This window comes from Vidua chalybeata, chromosome 20, assembly GCF_026979565.1.
Source record: "Vidua chalybeata isolate OUT-0048 chromosome 20, bVidCha1 merged haplotype, whole genome shotgun sequence".
NCBI classification, from domain to species: Eukaryota; Metazoa; Chordata; class Aves; order Passeriformes; family Viduidae; genus Vidua; species Vidua chalybeata.
The window spans coordinates 8,246,840-8,264,632 of NC_071549.1; the positions used below are offsets into that span (position 1 = coordinate 8,246,840).

Here is a 17,793-nt window from a genome sequence, read left to right on the forward strand (position 1 = left end):
AGGTCCAGAGACCCCCGGGTAGTGATTATGGACTGGGGGAACTCCTTGTGAGACGATGGTTTAGGACCCCCTAAGTGCTGTCTGTGAGGTTCCTGAGCGAAGGAATGTCCTCTCTGCCATCAGCGTCGTGGAAGCAGTGCAGGGCAGCCGGTCCTGGGCAGCCTCTCCTTCTCCTCCATCCACTCACCAACGCCTCGTGAGCAGGGATCGTCCCTGATCCAGGGATTGCCACCCAGCAGGCCGGTGGCCAGCAGTGCAGCTGGCAGGGTGAGGAATGGCTGTGCTTGCCCAACACCTGGCAAGAAGGAGATTTGGTTTGGATCAAAGGCTGGGTTGTTACAGAAGTGAAATTTTACCTAAGTGCAGGTACTCGTAACCTAGCAGCTGTAACCAAACCTATTGCTAACGCATGGAAAATTGCAGCGGAAAGTGGGTCTCGGTTTTCCAGCTGTTTAATTGCTGCCCTGGTGTCTTATAGCTGTGGTGTCACCAGCCCGAAATATATTGTCTCGTTAATGTTTCCCTTATCCCCTTGTCCCTTCAAATATGATGTGACATCATGAAAAATCGTATAGTAGTGGTGGTGAGTCACAGTCATTCTGATTTTATGTGCCCTGATTTCATCAGGGCATTTCCGGATAAAAGAGTGCTCCTCTCAAAGATCTTTCCTTCCTCTTCTGTAGCCAGTGGGTGCGGGACGGTGCTTCAGCGGCAGCTCTGAAGAAACAGAAATGGTTATGGGAAAATGTGATGACTGGCTGGTGGTGTGACTGTCACCAGCCTGGCTGCGAGATGGCCCAGGGCTCCTGCCGCGCCCTTATCTCCCGTGCAGGCAGAGGGGAAATGATGAGGCTCAGATGGTGCTATTCATGGTCCTAAACGAGCAGTGCAAGTGTCAGCCCCTTTGAAGTTTACTGGTGACCCTGCTGAGATCAATACCCCGCGCTAGTGAGGAGCAAGGAGAGAATCGGGCAGAAACCTGAGGGGAAAGGACTTTGAAAATAAAAAGGCCCATTTTTACAAGCTTGGGGAGAAAAGTTCTCTCCAAGTCCCAGGAGCCAGGTTCTGGACTAGTCCCCAGAGAGCCAAATACACACAGAAGGGCTGTGGTTGAAATCCCTTTCCTTGTGTTTTGCTGGTGTTGTTTGAAATCAACTCTAGTCGCTTTCAGAAGCGCTGTTTTGTGTTTCTGTGGTTACACGTGGATCCCAGTCCTGCTGGAAAGTGGCAGAACGGGCACCCCAGGACCTGGCTGGATGAGCAGGGGTGCCCTGAGGCCTCCCCCATCACTGGCACAACAGACCTGGCACTGCCTCTGTGACAGGGACAAGGACATTGCCAGCTGGATTCAGCAGGACTGATCTTCCGGAGCCACCGACGATGAGGAGGGTCGAAGGTACCACGAGCTGCCCTCAGCAGTCTGGATGTTACCAGGATTGCAACACCAGCCGGAGGAATTTGAAGGGTCAAATTCCGTGCGGTTGTTTTAGACATCCAGTGAATCCATAGCAGCGTTCTGGGAGGCTGATACCTTAACAGAGACCAGTTTGAAGGAGTTAATGTGTGACCAGCCACGATCCAGCTGGAGCAGGCAGACGGGCTGTCCTGCTGGAGCTGGTTTCGGCAGCCGGGACACTGTGCAGTTCTCAGCAATGCTGATGTGACTCCAGAAGAAAAAAACCGAGAGGAGAAGGATTGCAGTTGACTTGCATCATGTGCAGAGTGGAATTAGCCCTTGTTTTCCCTGCAGATTCCCGGCGGGATAGTTACCCGGGGCTTTCTCTGGATATGGATGTCCATAATCTGAAACACAGCCAACACCTTGCTGCTAAAATACACCCCACAAATGTACTCGTGACTGAGAGCTGCCCAACAAGGAGGACGTCAGGACACAATGGATTCATGTCAAACACTGAACTGTTTGAAGTGTGTCCCTTTCCTCTGAGAGACCTTGCTGCTGCCTGATGTCCACACACGGTGGAAAATCCACTGCCCTCAGTGCAACGTGGAGTTCAGAATGCAGCTGAATTAAAAACTGAAGAGCCTTTTGCAATCAAATTAAGGTTTTATATGTGTCGTACCATAGGATCAGATGATCAGAGCCATCAGTGGATACTTTAGGGTAACTCTGCTGTTTCAGCGCCACATCCAGATGGTTTTTGAACACTTCCAGGGATGATGAATCCACCACTACCCTGGACAGCCTCTTCCAGGGCTCGGCCACCCTTTTGGTGAAGAATCTTTCCCAGATATCCAGCCTGCTGCAGCTCGAGGCCGTTTGCTCCTGTCCTATCGCTTGGTACCGGCGAGGACAGACTGCCCCACGCCTGGCTGCAATCTCTCCGCAGGGAATTGTGGAGCTCCATAGGGTCCCTTTGAGCCTCCTTTTTTTTTTTTTTTTTTTTTTTTTTTCCTGGCTGCGCTCTCCGCGCTCCCTCCGCGGTGTTGCCGTTCGCGGTGTCCCCGGCAGATGGCACCGGAGCCCCGCGTCCCGAGGCCGGGGACCGGGGGGGACACGGATCCCCTTTCCCAGCCGGTTCTTGTCTCCGCTCCTCGGGCTCGGCACTTTTAACCCTGCCTCATTTCGTCAGTGTTTGTCATTTTTCAAGACCCTAATGAGCACCGGGTGTCTACTGAACATGCAAGGAAATCCCAGCATGTGCCAATCATTATCCAAATATACATATTTTATATATACATATACATACATACATACATACATACATACATACATATATATATATACACACACATATAATCTATAAAAAATAATATATAAAAATGCACATATATATATGTATATATATACACTACATATAGTATATATCTATATTACAATATATAATATATTATATAATATATAAATATATTATATATACATATATTATATTACAACAATATATTGTATATATTATATTGTATATAATATATTATATTACAACAAATATATAATATATAAATATTTATTTATATATTCTATAAAATATAATACAAGATACAAGATATATAAAATATATGCAATTTTTTTTTTAAAAAAATACTTGCTAAATATACTTGAAAAATAAATATCTGAAATAAAAGAAATGAAATTTATTTTATAGATAAACTAAATATATTAAACTAATATAGATATATATAATATAATAAACTAAATATATTTGAAAAAATACTTAAGTGAAAAATATAGTATGTACTAGTCAACTAGGGTGTAATATAAAAAAACCCCATACTTATGAAAAATAAATAGGAGTTAGAAAAATGCAGATAGGCACTGGCTCTAGATGGACAAGAAACTGCTTATTAAAAACCTTGGGATGCTGTCCTGACTCTTTAATTCCAGCTGGTTCTCAAATGGGCATCCTGAATCTGTGATTCTGCTGCAAAACCAGCACCTCACCCACCACATTTTAGGCTCTCTCATGGTGTAACTTCAGTTCAGTCACACCTCACCTTGTGAATTTTTTTCATTAACAGTTGTTTCCTCATTTTATTTTATTGTTCCTTAAGAGAGAAATGCTTTTGAATTTTTTCCGTGTTTCAGAGCATCTTCCTCCTGCTTTGTTCACTAAAAGCAGGGCCAGACGTATTAACTGCAGCCATAAATATAATTTTTACAGAAGAATATTTATCTTGCTGCATGGGTTGGTTGAGTTCAGGGTTGCAGACTTAAAAAACAGCTTCCCTGCCCTGAAGAATCCAGATACTTAATTAAGGCAGATAAGGCACAGCAAATAAAAAACAAGACAAAACTTCTCCTGCTTTGAACTACCTCTAGGGAGCAGGTCTTGGCAAGAGAAAAGAGAGATTGTAAAGCTGTAATAATAATAATAATGATAATTAATTGTATTTATAAAGCATCCCCTAATGGCTCTGGATGCTACACAACGATTTTAAATACAATTGAAAGCAACAACAGTAACGAGAATCCAAATAAGGAAGGGTTGTAAAAACAAAGGTGTTTATTGCAGTAGATAGTAAGATTTCAGTGTGCTGTTTTGGGGCTCTTCTGCAGCACGGACATCAGTCGGGAGCAGCTGAGGATCCCGCAGTGAATTCTGCAGGCTTGCAGATTGCAGGCTTTGATTACAAAGAGCAAATACATTTTACAGCCTGGTTTGCATGTCACTGTCTCTGCTTTATTTCCTTTCTGTATCCCAGCCAGCCAGACGGTGTAACTCAACGCAGCCCAGTTTATGTTTATGCTTCTGGATTGGCTCTCAGGTTTTTCTGCCTGCATTTGATAGGGGTAAATATGCGTTTATGTTCGATTTTGGAAACAAAAGAAGGGAATAAATCTGTGGGCTTTGGGGAGGCTGGATCTACCCTCATGGGGCCAGTGGGAAGTCACAGAATGGTTTGGGTTGGAAGGGACATTATGGAAGGAGTCCTGGGAGGAGCGGCTGAGCGAGCTGGGGATGGTTAGCCTGGAGAAAAGGAGGCTCAGGGGTGACTTTATAATTCCCTACCACTCCCTGAAAGGTGGCCAGGTGAGGGTCAGCCTCTGCTGACAGCGACAGGACAAGAGGACAGTCTTAAACTGCACCAGGGGAGGTTTAGGCTGGACATTAGGAAGAAGTTCTTCACAGAAAAGGCGACTGGGCACTGGAATGGGCTGCCCAGGGAGGTGGTGGAGTCACCATCCCCGGAGGTGGCACACAGTGCCACGGTCTGTTTGACAAGGCGGTGTTCTGTCACAGCTTGGACTCGTGACCTCGAAGGTCTTTTCTCATCCTAGCTGGTTCTGTGTGATCCTGTGTGTGCCATCACACGTCCCCCAGGGGCTGGCACACCTTCCACCGGAGCAGGCTGCTCAGCGCCACATCCAGCCCGGCCTGGGACCCTCCAGGGACGGGACACCCACAGCTTCTCCGAGCAAGCTGCGCCAGCGCTTACCCTCTCAGGGAAGAATTCCCCGCCAGCACCCCACCCCACCCCACCCCACCCCACCCCACCGTGCGCTCCGTCGGTGTGCAGCCCTTGCCCGCCGTGCCCCGCTCCGTGCCCCGCTCCGTGCCCGGGCTCCGCCGGCCGCGGCTCTGAGGGGGTGGGGGGGGGGGCCGGGCCGGGGCGGCGCTGCCCGAGGCGGGGGCGGGCGCGGGGCCGCGCGGCGCGGCAGCGCCCCCTGGCGGGGCGGGGCGGGGCGTGCGCGGCCGGCGGGCGCGGAGCGGAGCGGGCGCGCAGCGGGAGCGGAGCGGGATGGCGGGCGCGCTCACCGACGTGCTGGGAGAGGTGCTGGTGGCCGCCGACGGCGAGGAGGTTGCCGTGTCGGCGCTGGCCGCCCGCGGGGTCTCCCTGGTGGGGCTCTACTTCGGCTGCAGCCTCGGCGGCCCCTGCGCGCAGCTCGGCGCCAGCCTGGCCGCCTTCTACGGGCGCTTCAGGGGGGAGGCGGCGGCGGCCGGCGGGCAGCGCCTCGAGATCGTCTTCGTGTCGGCGGAGCAGGAGCAGCAGCAGTGGCAGGAGGCGGTGCGGGCCATGCCCTGGCTGGCGCTGCCCTTCGCCGACAAGCACCGCAAGGTGAGACCCGCGGCCGCGGCCGGGCGGGGGACGGCGGGGCGCGCCCCGGGCTTTGTCTGGGGGCCGCGGGGCTCGGCCGGGGCTGGGCGCCTTCCAGAAAGTTCCCGGGGGAGCCGGCGAGGTGGCGGCTGCTGTCCCGCGGGGCGACGCCGTCTGGCCCGGCTCCTGCGGGGCCTGGGAGCCGCGGCACCGGGGGAGCCCCGCGGGAGGAGAGCCCTGGGCTGGGCATCGTGGTCTGTGCGGGCGGCCGGAGCCGCTGGCCTCGCCGGGCCCCGCCGAGGAGCGGGGCTGCAGGTGAGCTGTGAGGGGAGCAGCTGCTCCGGGCTCAGACACGGGCACGGCGTCACTCAGGTGGGCGCCCGGGGGAAGCAGACCTTGGCGTGGGCAGCGGACACGGTGCCCGTGGGCTCCTGCGTGGCTTTGGGCACAGAAAGGAGCCGTGGCCCCCGCCAGCCGTGGGAGGACACGCGGTGGTTGAGGAGCGAGTGAGCCCGGCTCGGCTGGGAGCTGCTGGCGAAGCTGCCCGGCCAGTTTGTGGGATGGGGTTTGTTCCTCGCGTTTGCTGCGTTCGATACTCCGCCAAGTTACAGCCTCTCATCCGTAGAGTTTAATCTGAAAGATAACGGACAGAAAGCACGCTAAGACCCAGACGGGGCAGGCTGCGAGGAAAAGGAAGGCACAGGCTGAGCCTCCGCTTCCCAACGAGCTTGCAGCGCTTAAAAGGGAAAAAAAAAAAAAAAAAAAAAAAAAAGCCTCTTTACAAATCTAATCTCTGGAAGCAATTGAGTAAGAATTGAAAAGATGGTGCTCCACAGTGCCATTTCTAAACATCTTTCTGGCTAGTGCTTGAGGCAGCGGGCAGACTCTGGATCAGCTTTGGCTGGGATTGGGATAACGCTGCTACCTGCAGGGCTGGAGGTGGCTGAGCCCCCTCAGGCATCCCCTGTGTCTGGACGCCTCGAGGCTGTATTGGGATGAGAGGGATGACATCTCCCAGGATGTGTCTCTGAGCCCTGCTCCGTTCCTTAGGTAAAGGAATTTAAGGGAAAGTTGGCTGTTGTCTGGCAGCGCCGTGTGATGTCCCTGCTGCTCAGAAGAGATGTAGCTTTGAAACACGGATTTGCCCTTTTTTTCCCTTGTTTGCCGCCGTTTTTTGTCACTAAGCCCCCAGTTCTGCAAAAACTCTCACTTATTTAAGGCTGTGCACCTGGATGATAATGCTGCCCAAGGCCCCCAGTTTGCCCCTTTGAAGTCCAGACACTTCCAACTGGGAGCTCACCCAAGTGGTCGGGATCTGAGCAGTTTCATTAATGAGAGGAGCTGCAACAGAAGCTTCATCCTTCAGAGAAACTACAGTTTAACTCAGGTTTCTTTTAAACCAAACCCTCTTCCTACAGGGATGTGAAAACACTGTGGTTCCAATTAGTAGCTGACCATTTCCCTACAGAACATTTCAGATTATTTAGATGGTGGGACTTCTGCTTGCCGTATTTGCTTTAAAAATTCCACTGCAATGTAGTTAAATGGTTGGGAAATCGTAGAAGTAGAAGGTGGCATTAATTTTACATGCTGGCCAATGCTTCCATCTATTAGATTGCAAGAAAACATGAAATAAAAAGATTATGGGGTCTTAAACTCTTATTCCAAGAAGCCCTGAGTTAAATTCAGGATTATTTTTGTGTGGAGTGTAAAGTAATTGAAGCTCGTGCTGTATATTTTCAAAACGAAGCAGATGTGATGTGGCTTTGGAGGAAGCTTAATCTACGGATAACAGAGAACCTATTTGTAAGTTGTAAGGGCAATTATGTCAGGATATCAGATTTCTAAACAGGAGATTTATAACCTGTAGCTCAGGCAGTTAGAAGTTTCCTTCTATAACAGGCTGATTTTTTTTAAATAGCTGGGTTAATGACCTAACTCCCCAGAAAAGCACAAACTTTCTATTTTTCAAAAACATGCCAGCGAGAGCTGGGGATGTCGAGCATATGTTCAGAACCTCACGGGCTTAATTTGTTTTAAAACAAAAGCATCAGAGGAATGTAGGCAGTGCTTTTGAGTTATGGTTCCTTTGCACTAAGGGATACTCCTAAACCCCAGCGAATTATATAGATTTATGGGAAAAAAGGGATGTTATAGAGGCAGGGTAGAGACAGCAAGAGGGGTGAGAACACTGAGAGCTCTGTCCCCGAGCTCTCAGCTCCCCATCCTTGCAGGTTACAGGGCTTGTTTGGGAGCCCAGCAGGGTTGAGTGTGGGTGATGCCCAGGCTCAAAGACCTCCAGAAGTCCTTTCAAGCCAGCTCTTCCCATTGTGGGTTGGTTGCTTTATTTACTGAGGCCATGAAAGCTTTGTGGAGAGATGATGGCTTCCTATCCTGTATAAAAGCATCACTTTTGTTGCTCAGTGTTATTGAAAAATATGATCTGTCATTATCCTTCTCTGGCGTACTCTGCATTTTTGTACATCTCTCCTTCCAAACTCTGGGCACCAAACGTTGATAGATCCTAAAACCTCGGCTCCTTTCTGGGTTTGCAGTACAATTCCCACAGTCCTAAAAGTAAATTAGCATCTTACTCTGATGGTTATTGGGCAAAGTAGATGGAATTGTCAAAGCAAACAGCCACTCTTCGTTGAATGCCTCGGTAACTCAATAATGCCGGGGTGCAGTTACCAGGGACAACCAGTTCAATTGGAGTAACTTCAGCACACAGCAATTTTTGCCTCCAAACCAGTAATAAAAGAAAGCAGTACAAGTCAGCAAACATCTGGCCATGGGGAAAGCCTTTGATTAATGAGGAGGATGGCATTATGCCTCTGTCTGAGCCGCAGCCAGACCTATTATTGGCTGGGTTTTTTTCAAGGACAAAACCAGAATGAGCCAAATGAGATTGGAGGCCTTTAACTCGTGGTGCACGTCCCCCAGTTAAGTTGTTCAGGCCTGGATTTGGGCAGCCACAGGTAGTTTTTGGTAATTGATTTGTCTTCTGATAGTGCCTGGCGAGGCTGAGCAGAGCAATGGGGAGAAGACGTTGCTCGGTGCCTTCGTTTTGGTTGTGGTTTTGGTTTAACATCACCCTGTTGTTGTCTGTTTGCACAGACATCTGCTCGAGTTCTGGAGGGTTGATTTAATAACAGCTTTAATATCCTGATTGCTGCTGAGAGCCTCAGTAGTGTAAACAGCCCCCATCTGCCTACATGCCCTGATGTCCCCCAGCACCCACAGCGAGGCGTCTCCCTTCCTGCTGTCGGAAGGATCCCAGACTTCTCCTGGTGAGCGCCACACCATCCCTGCTGCTGAGTCCACCTACACTCAGGGTGAATTTGGGTGCTTTTCAAGGCCTTATGGCACACAGGCTGTTGGAGGAGTGCTGTCCTGCTGTGTTGCTCTGGGACATCTTGGTCATCTGTGCTAAAAAATGATAAACCGTTCACATTCTCCGTTGGGTAGATCCTCTCACATGGCTCCACATAGGAGTGGGAGAGAGTGCTGGAGGAGAAAAAGCTCTACAGTGAGGGAGCAGCAGTTTAACTTTTGCTGCTGTTTATTTGCCTTTGCTTTTGTTTTTACTTGTTACTTTCTTGGCCCAGTCATTATTTTTAATCTTGAATTTTCTCCTGACACTTCCTTGGTGCATCCACACAGTTCCGCAGTGGCGCTGGGGCTGTGCTTTGCCTCTCTCGTGTTTTGTGGTTTTTTTGCTGTATTTATGCATCTGGTTGAGTGTTGTACAGATTCTTCTTGGGAAGGCTGAGATGCTTCTGTTCTGGATTTAAATAAATGCAAAACATGTTGATTGTTTTTCTGTGATTATTCAGTCAAGTATCTGAAAACAATTTGAGGATCTCCTCTTGCTCACACTGGTAAATTCCCTTTTGTTGGGACAGTGTTTTCCCTTTATCTGAAAAGATCATCTGCCATGGGAGCCTCTCCTAATAAGACACCAAGTACTAATTTTGTAGGTAGGCTTTGTACAAGAAATGGTGGGGAGAAGACAGAAATATCATTGAATTAATCTCCACAATTTTTTTTGTGGAGGAAAAATCTTCAAACCCTTGATTACAGTTTAAGGTACACGCTGATTTTCAGGGACTCAGAACTTTTCTGTTTGAAATTGCCATCTGCTGAGATCTGGGAGGCAAGTGGTCAGCACAGATGTGGGATTTGTCTTACAGAAGATTTTGTAAATCACTTGAAGCAGCTTTTGAATTTCATCATATAAAAATATCTAAGTAATCACTTTCAGCTGTATTCCTGACTTTATATTTCTGGGGTGGGAATGTATATGAACTCTTTGGCTCGCAGAGCTGTAGATTTGAAAAATATGGTCTTTTCATGACATCAGGCTATTGAGTAAGAAAGCAAGGCATTAGCAGCACCAACTGATTCTTTGTTTGCTTTGAAACTTCGCTGGTTCTGAAATGTAAGAATGGGAGATGTATGAAGGGAGCAGAGGGAAGCCTGTGCGCTGTTTTTCATTGTGGCATCTTAATCCAGATGTTGAAATGAAAACGTTCGTTTAAAAATGCACGGTTGACAATTTCATTCGTTACTCTCAGGTTGCAGGACTGAGCAAAGGAACTTTACTTTGTAAAGTAATCAGTGCATAGTTCTTCTCCAAAAATGCATTCTTTAGAGGCTGAACACGTAACAGCTTTACAAAAGAAATTGCAGAACAATGGAGAGTTTTCCCCTGCGATTTTGGAGACGTTCAACAGTGAACTCCAATTATGAGTGAGGAATTAACTATTCAGTATTTCCACATTGTGCAGATGACATCGAAGCCAAAACATTTTGACTTCTTCTTGTTGTTGTTGATGCCTTTTTTCCAAATTATTGCTGTGTGTGTTTTACACAGCTTTTGCAGTCACCCTCCATGCAATTAGCAGTCCTCTCTCATGCCAAGACCCTAATCCTTCTGTGAAATCCCCATAAGCGTCAGTCTGGGGACTGTGTCCTGCTCCTGCAAGAGCTGCAAAAACACCACTGATGTCCGTGGAGGTTGGATTTCCCCCCATATCCAAACTGTTGCCTGCCTGAGTGCTTCCCTGGGGGAGAATTAGTATTTTAAAAGTCTTGCTGACGTGTAGTCTGCTGTGGTGTTTATTACATCCTTCAGTGGGTAATTGCCCACGTTTTAGGACCTGCTCTGAAAGTCTTGGGCATCTTTCCATTATCAAATCCTCCTGGCTCCAGGGTGGGGACAAGCAGTTTGCTGATCACATGATTGGTTCTTGAACAGAGCTCTGTATACATCCCATCCCAAAAACTGACATCAGGTTTGTGTGGCCTTTGGATGGTGGTTTCTTCAAGTGGTTCAATAACATTTTAGTTTGAAATGCAGTAGCTGTCTCCTTGTTCAGTACTCAATCCTTTTGTATTGCTGCCCACAGGTATTGCTTAGTACTAGAAAGTTTGGGTGAAATTCATGGTGAGTTCATTGCTGGCAGGTTTGGGTTTTGGAAGAGCCCAGGATAGTTTGGAGATTTTTGATCCTTTCTCATGGGCAAACTTTTAGTGTTTCAAAGCAGAACTTGGTGGGGTGAGTGTGTGGGACTGGGGTAAGGTTTCACTTCTGAATTGCATCTGGGTAGAGCCCTGTGTTTTGCATTCCTATTTTTTTCAGCCATGCTCCCAGCATGGAAGCTGGGACATGGTTTTAATCTAAGTCAAATCAGGAGATATTGCAGTTTTTAGTGGCCACACCATGGGGATTCTCGTCCCAACCCTCCTCCCCAGCAATCCAGATTCAACATAGTGATTGCCTCCTCCTTATTGCTAGAGTTTGATGTGAAATGTAGGGATCTAGGGAAACTAAGAGGGCATGGGAGACTGTGGTACAGCAGGCTGAACTCTGAACTCAGCAAGACAAATTCGAGCAGCGCTTGCCTGAGCATTTGTTTGATGAGAAGCTTATTGGTGCGCGTGGATTGCTTCCTCCTCCTTCCCCTCCCCATTGTTTTTATCAGGGAAACAAGTTCCAAGCAAAATATTCCAAAGTGATATTTAATTACTCTTTAAAATGCAACTATTTGTCTTATCAGCCATGTGGATTTCTATTTGCTGCTTTGATTTGACAGTTAGTAGTTTGTAATTTTTGAAAAGCTTACACGCTCCAGGAATCTGTGATTTTTATGCTTTTGAAAGTCGAGATGTTGAATTAACTGCAGCTTTGAACTATTCACGGATAATTTCAGGCCCCCCGCTTTCAGCAGATACAAGCTGACTCCTGAGCTTTCAGGCTGGCTTGAATACTGAATAATCACGACTTTATAGCTGCGTGTGCTCTCTAAACTGGTTCCATGGCACATCACAGTGTAATGCACGATAGGTTTGAAATGTTTTTGTAGACAGATCACTTTGTGCCATCTCCAGATAATAACGGTTGGGAAAGGAGGGAGTACTGCCAGCCTGGGGAGGGTGCTTGGATTCATTACAGCTTGGGCTTTGGGCACATTAATTCCTCTTTGTTCTTGAGGTGGGAGCCCAGATGGGGGACTAGGGAGTGTTCTGGGGAGGGGGCTTTCTCCAGCCCTGCAGAGCAGCTTCCTCTGTGCTGGCTGGAACTGGTGCTTCTCAGCTGATGCTCTGTAGGCAAAAAACCACAATCAGAGTTAAATCCGTAGGTTGTAAATTAAAGACAGGGTCAATGGAGAAGCTGGGAGTGGGATGAGTTGACAAGTAAGCAGATAGACCTGTTAAATTCTCTCATGGGAAAGTGAATTATATGAGTATTTCAGATTACAACATGAGTGCCTTGTCTCACAGCTGATCACGTTTTCATCATCTCAGTTTTCCAAGGAAAATGCAGTCTCTTATTGATTTGGCAGAGAGTACACACAACTAATGGAAGGGTGGAACTAAAAGGATGCAGGAATGTTTTCTGCATATTCTCACGTCTGTCTGTCAGCACTGAGAACAATTGCAACCAACAATTAATATGTAAAGAATTTACAGTCTTTATTTAGTGTGAGTGAGTGAGTGAGTGACTGCTCAGTTGCATCAGGGCAGTAGCTGAGCATCTGCAATCAGATCAAACCCATGCTGGGGCTCAGCAGGCTCCTCTGGCCTAAAAACAAAGGGATGGGAGCCCTCAACGAGGCACAGGGCAGTGTGGGGGTGCAGGGTCCCTGCCTGTGTGGGGAGAGCCCAAACACCACAGAGAATCTGGTTCCTAAAGGATGCATTCCTAGTGTTAGGTGCTGCTCCAGCTGTGGAGACCAGGGATGGTGCATGGGAGGGGAGCAAACCCTCACCACAGCTTGTGCTGAGGAAGGCAGCAGGGATACCCTGGGACAATTCTTGGATGCATCTCCTGGCAGGGTGGTGTGAGACATTCACTGCTGGGTGGTTTTTGCAGCATTGGAATCTGTCCTGTCCAGCCAAGGAGGGAAGCTCCAGGGTCCTCCAGCAACATTTTGTCTGTCTTTGCAACTGTGGCTAAATCCAGCCTGACTTTAAAATATTTTAATGGAGGAAAGGTGCAAAAATCCCTATCTAAAATTAATTTGGCAAGAGTAACCGGGTTTTAGTTACATGTTTTAGGTCTAAAAAATAGTTGGTGGCATCCTCAGCTGTGGCCTGAGACCCCAGGGAGTGGATAGCAGCTGGCACAAGGAGTCAGATCCCACCAGGAGGGATCTCAGCAAGGCTGGGCTTTGACAGCTGAGAAGGAAACATTATTTTACATTTCAGGGCAAGGATTTAAAAATCTGGGTGAGAATTAAGTAATGTTTGCAGAAGAGAGAGTTTAAGGCGACTGCAACAAATTGCAACTGCATGAGCGAGCCGGAGAGAGAAATTCTAGTTCTCCCTCGTTCCCAAGAGATTCCCAGTGGAGAGATGAAGTCATAGCTATGACTTCATTAGTGTTAGCTCAGGATGCTGACAAAGGAGCCCGTTTGATTTGTGTCACGCTGACGGGGACACTGCTCTGGCTCTCTCCCCGTGCCCTGGCAGTCACTGCCCTTGCCACGACAGTGGCAGAAGCGGGCACTGCTTCCCCAGCCAAGCTAATCCAGCTCAGCATTTGCTTTTGAACTGTCGCTGCTTCATCCTTCCAGCTCCAAGCTGGCTTTGATAAATCCTGCTGGGCAGAAGGCAGCAGTCCAGGGATGGGCAAGCAGCAGCCAAAATGTCTCCATCAACACCCAAAGCTGTGCCTGGCATGGGGAGCATTAATGGTACCCAGCAGTTCCAGCCTGGCTTCCAGAGCAGACAGAGGGGTGCAGGATCTCACCCTCATGACTCTCAGCATTGCTGTAGGAGTCCCTTTTGGAAAAAGTGTGAAATTTATTGTAATACACACTGAGGATCTTATGGCGGATCTGAGCTGCTAAATCCTCTAAACCTGAGCCTGCAATTTCATTGACAGGGCCTCTCACTTCACTCAGCTCCAAGCTTATGGTTTCACTGCTCCAATATTTTTCCATACATGGAAGCATTCCTGCCCCAGCCTGGGCTAATCCTGACATGCCACTGCATCTGGATGTTAGCTCATTTCTCGCAGCTGACACTGTACAAAGGCAGATGTCTGAACTTACTTTTGTTTAAATAGATGTAATTCACCCAGCAGAAGTCTCACTTCATAGGTGAGCATGGGGGGGAAAAAAAAAGAAAGGAAGAACGGTGTTTTTCCATTTTATGAAGCTCCCAGGGCTGTTGGATAGATGAATTGGTCACCAGGAATGCCATCCTTTGGAAATGTATAGTGTAATTTGCAGACGGGTAACAAAACACAGATTTGTTGTCTCTAAACCCATCTCCTTGCTGTGGCTCTGAGAGTGGAGAGGGGCCCCTACCCATCCCATCAGAGGATGCTCCTGGTCACTCTGCTCTGCTCTGCTGGCTCTTCAAAGACTGTTTGATGTGTATTTAGCAGCTTGGTGGAGCCGGGACTGCTGCACTCCTGCAACTGAGCTGAATGCCTCGGCCATACCAGAGAAAGAGATGCCTGAGCTGCTGCTTGAGCTGGGGGCCTGTTTATAATCCCTTCCTCACCGGGGCAGGCTGTAGGATTTAATTAAATGTCTGTGAGGTGCTCTGCGAGCCTCTGCTGAAAGGCCCTGCGTGAGGGCAGTGCCTTTGAATAAAAGCTAGAGACCGTCCCCAGCCGCCGGGAAAGAGCTGGAGCTGAAGCAGTGAGACCCAAGCTGTTGAATCTGAACAGATGTTGGTTCTCCCCCACTTGGGTAGTTCAAAAGGATTATTCTGCCTCTCCCAAAATAAAGGAGAAACACAGGGATTTTAGTGGTGTTGCCAGGGATCTCAGCTCCATCCCCTCGTGCTCGCTGCTGGTTGAAAGGTTGCACGCTGGGTTGGGGACGTGTGTGGAGTGTTTTGGTTGTGGGCTGAGCCCTTGTGTTTGCAGTTCAGCATCCACTTGCCTGTTCAGCATCCACTTCCCCCTCACTAGGGGTCCCAGTTTGTCCCCTCTTCGCTTGGCTGCTGCTGTTGTGTGCAGGAATAAGACAAGCTGAACTGAGCCAGGATAAAACAGGTTTCAAATGAACCAAGCTGTGTGATGGCATGGGAAGGAGATGACAAATTCCAGATCTGCTGTCAGATCTGTGAAGGAGATGAGACTTCTTTTGTGTGACTCTTTCAGCCCCTGAGAACCAAGTGAGTCCAAGAGCTGTTGGGGTCTGTGGTGTCCCCAGCCCCACTGAGGAACTGCTGTCCCTCTGTCTGCTCTTCCAAGTGCAGCTCGGGGTCTGAGCAACAGCAGCACCCCAGTCCTTGTACGCAGTCTTGGGTCTGGTGTGATTTTCAGCATCAGTCGGGTCACCAGAACATTAAAAATGTTCTTCCCCTTCATGTTTTTCTGACTACTGTTCTGTCGCTCTCAGAGCAAATCAAAGAGCACCAGGCTACAAATCCTGCCTTGCAAGTACAGCCTGGGTGTTTGGCTTGCAGGATTGCTCCTCTTTTATCAGCTGATATCTGGTGTTTTAAGAGGGCAGGGAGCTGTGCTTATTTGCTTCTGAGAGGCTGATGACTCTATGAGCTGATTTTTTAGGATGCTCCCTTTTTGATTCAGGTTTGTGGCCATAGAACAGAAGTCACTGTTACATTACTGGCTGCTTCTAATGAGCTCTTCCCTGTAATCTCTGCTTGGAAATTTCCAAATAGCCACGTGCTTAGGGAAATCCTGCTGGCTTCACCCCATGGGCAAGGAAGCAGAGGTGAGAAGGTGCTGGATGAGTGACCAGAGTGGGGCTGTGCCTCTGCCACAGCCATGATTTCCAGGTGCCAGCACTCCAGCCTCCCAGGAAAAGCCCCATCTCACACAGCACATGAACATGACCCCGAGACTGAGCTCTGCTTCCCTCAGCCACTGCCCCCCTGCTGCTGCTGAGCCGTGCACTTCCAAAATCGCTTCGTTCCAGGGTTAGAAAAGACCCATTTCTGTGTCCTAAAGCACTGGATTTCACAGATAGAGAAGGGGAAAAGTCTTAATGCCTGCAGCTTGATCTGCTAATCTGAAAGCATGGGAAGTTGTTCCTAGGGAGATTTGCTGCCTGTCTTTCTCAATGCAACTTTGCACAAATGGGGTTTGTTCCTACAATGAGCCGGAGCAGCTGGATGCCTCCCACCAAGATTGCTGATATTTAGGTCTTTGATTTTGGCGGAGACACACAGCAATAAATTAAATGAGTAGGGGAGTTTCAGAGAGTAGTACAGATGGTGGGAAACTGAGGGTAGGGACTACTTAAGTGCTAACGTATGGCACAGCTTCCACTCCTTCCTTTCTTAAAGGAATGGAAAATGCTATGGGCTGCTGTTCCAGGGATTTTGCCTCCTCTTTGTCCTGCAGACCATCTCTGTTACAGTGTTTTCTTGATGATCAAGAAAGGAGCGTCCTGTGTGTGCTCCTGCCTGTGGCACAGCAATGCCCTCGGTGCCTGTCTTCATCCCAGCCTGATCCTGGTTTGCTGCATACTTGGTTTTCTGCTCTTCTCTCTGGGAAAAGCAACTGTTAAATGAGATTTCTTCTATCTCCTGCTTTTTTCCTCAATAGATCTGGCCTGGTTTTGCTTTTGTTAAGCTGTGAGGATTCAAGTGAAACTATTGCATTCCTTTGTCCCCCTCTGTCTGCATTAATTCACTGTGTCCCGACTGATGGTTTAATTATTGTGCATGACAGGAGCATCCAGGGCATCGATTGGTGTTTATCTCTTAGGTGGTGCACAAAATAGATGTTTGTCACCCTGGTGGCTCCTAGGATGAGTTTTTGCCTAGAGAGGCAGTTTTCAAACCAGTTAATTGCTGCGTTGTAAAGCAGAAGAGTAGGTGGCTGTCCCTGCCTTTCCCTGCAGGCATGTCCCTGCCGGCTTCGTGGGACCAGTGGCTCTTCAGGTGGAAAGATGGGGATGTGGTAGGCTGGGAGGAGCCTCCTAAGTTGGGAAGAGATGTTTTGGAGAGGGATGGTGAGTGTGGGAGAAGCAGGTGGATGGAAGGAGAGAGGTATGAGGACCAGGCTGGAGCAAGGAGTGGTGCCTCACCTGAAAAGTCACTTTGCTTCAGACAGCCCAGATTTGAATTACAGGGTTTACTCAGTTTTAAAACTTAAACTCCCTCTGAGCTCTGCACTGTGCATGTTTTTTGTTGTTCTTTGGCTCTGGCTGACCGAGCAGTGGCCTTGTGTTGAGCCACATCCAGATCTTGGTTTGATGTTTGTCCCCACGAGGATTTGCTGCAGGCTTTGCTGCTGAAAAAGTGGAGTCATCTGCATAAACCCCAGTAAGTCTCTAGGTTAAGAGGCCACCAAATACCACCTCTGTCTGTGGCCATCCCTCTAATTATGAAAATAATAACCCCAGGCAGAGATTACAGCCTTGCTGGCAGCTCAGGGTCTGATGTGCTGGGCTCTGTTCAGCCCAGCACTTGAAGGAGATGGTCCTTACCCTACAGTTGGTTATGTAGGGCTGTGTGTTACCTCCCCCCACAGTGAGAGGCCAAGCTTGATGCCTCCTGCCTTGTGGACACACAGGTTTGGGATCTGGAAGGGGAAGTGCAGACTTCCCTCACCTCCCTTCTGTCTTCATGGTGCTGCCTTCTCCAGGCTCGAAACTAGAAATGGGATTTACACCTGGCAGGTGGCTGGGACATAAAAAGTCCCCTAAAAGTGGTGGCTGCCATCTCTGGCTGAGTGCATCTTCATCTCTTTCCTCCCCTCCTGAGAGCCAGAGAAGGGATTATCCAGAACAAATCCTGTTACTCAGCTGCCTCCTCAGTGAAGGAGTCACAGGACAGGAACGCCCCATGGAACATAAATCTGTT

General features: G+C 48.6%; 1 protein-coding gene and 1 long non-coding RNA gene across 3 annotated transcripts in view; one reads left to right on the top strand and one right to left on the bottom strand.

Annotated features, from left to right (window-relative positions):
* Positions 1-3,939: 3,939 nt before the first annotated feature.
* On the bottom strand, positions 3,940-5,005 carry LOC128798218 (uncharacterized). The gene is made up of 2 exons (XR_008434360.1): positions 4,953-5,005; positions 3,940-4,231 (listed from the first exon to the last, which is right to left on the bottom strand). It is a non-coding gene; the product is annotated as an uncharacterized LOC128798218 (long non-coding RNA).
* A 161-nt stretch (positions 5,006-5,166) lies between these two features.
* The window catches only part of NXN (nucleoredoxin), a 46,875-nt gene continuing 34,248 nt past the window's right edge, over positions 5,167-17,793 (top strand). For both annotated transcript variants that reach the window (XM_053961518.1, XM_053961517.1), the window contains exon 1: positions 5,167-5,514. In XM_053961518.1, the coding sequence (XP_053817493.1) occupies positions 5,197-5,514 (318 nt within the window). In that variant the 5' untranslated portion in view covers positions 5,167-5,196. The remainder of the gene's footprint in view (positions 5,515-17,793) is intronic.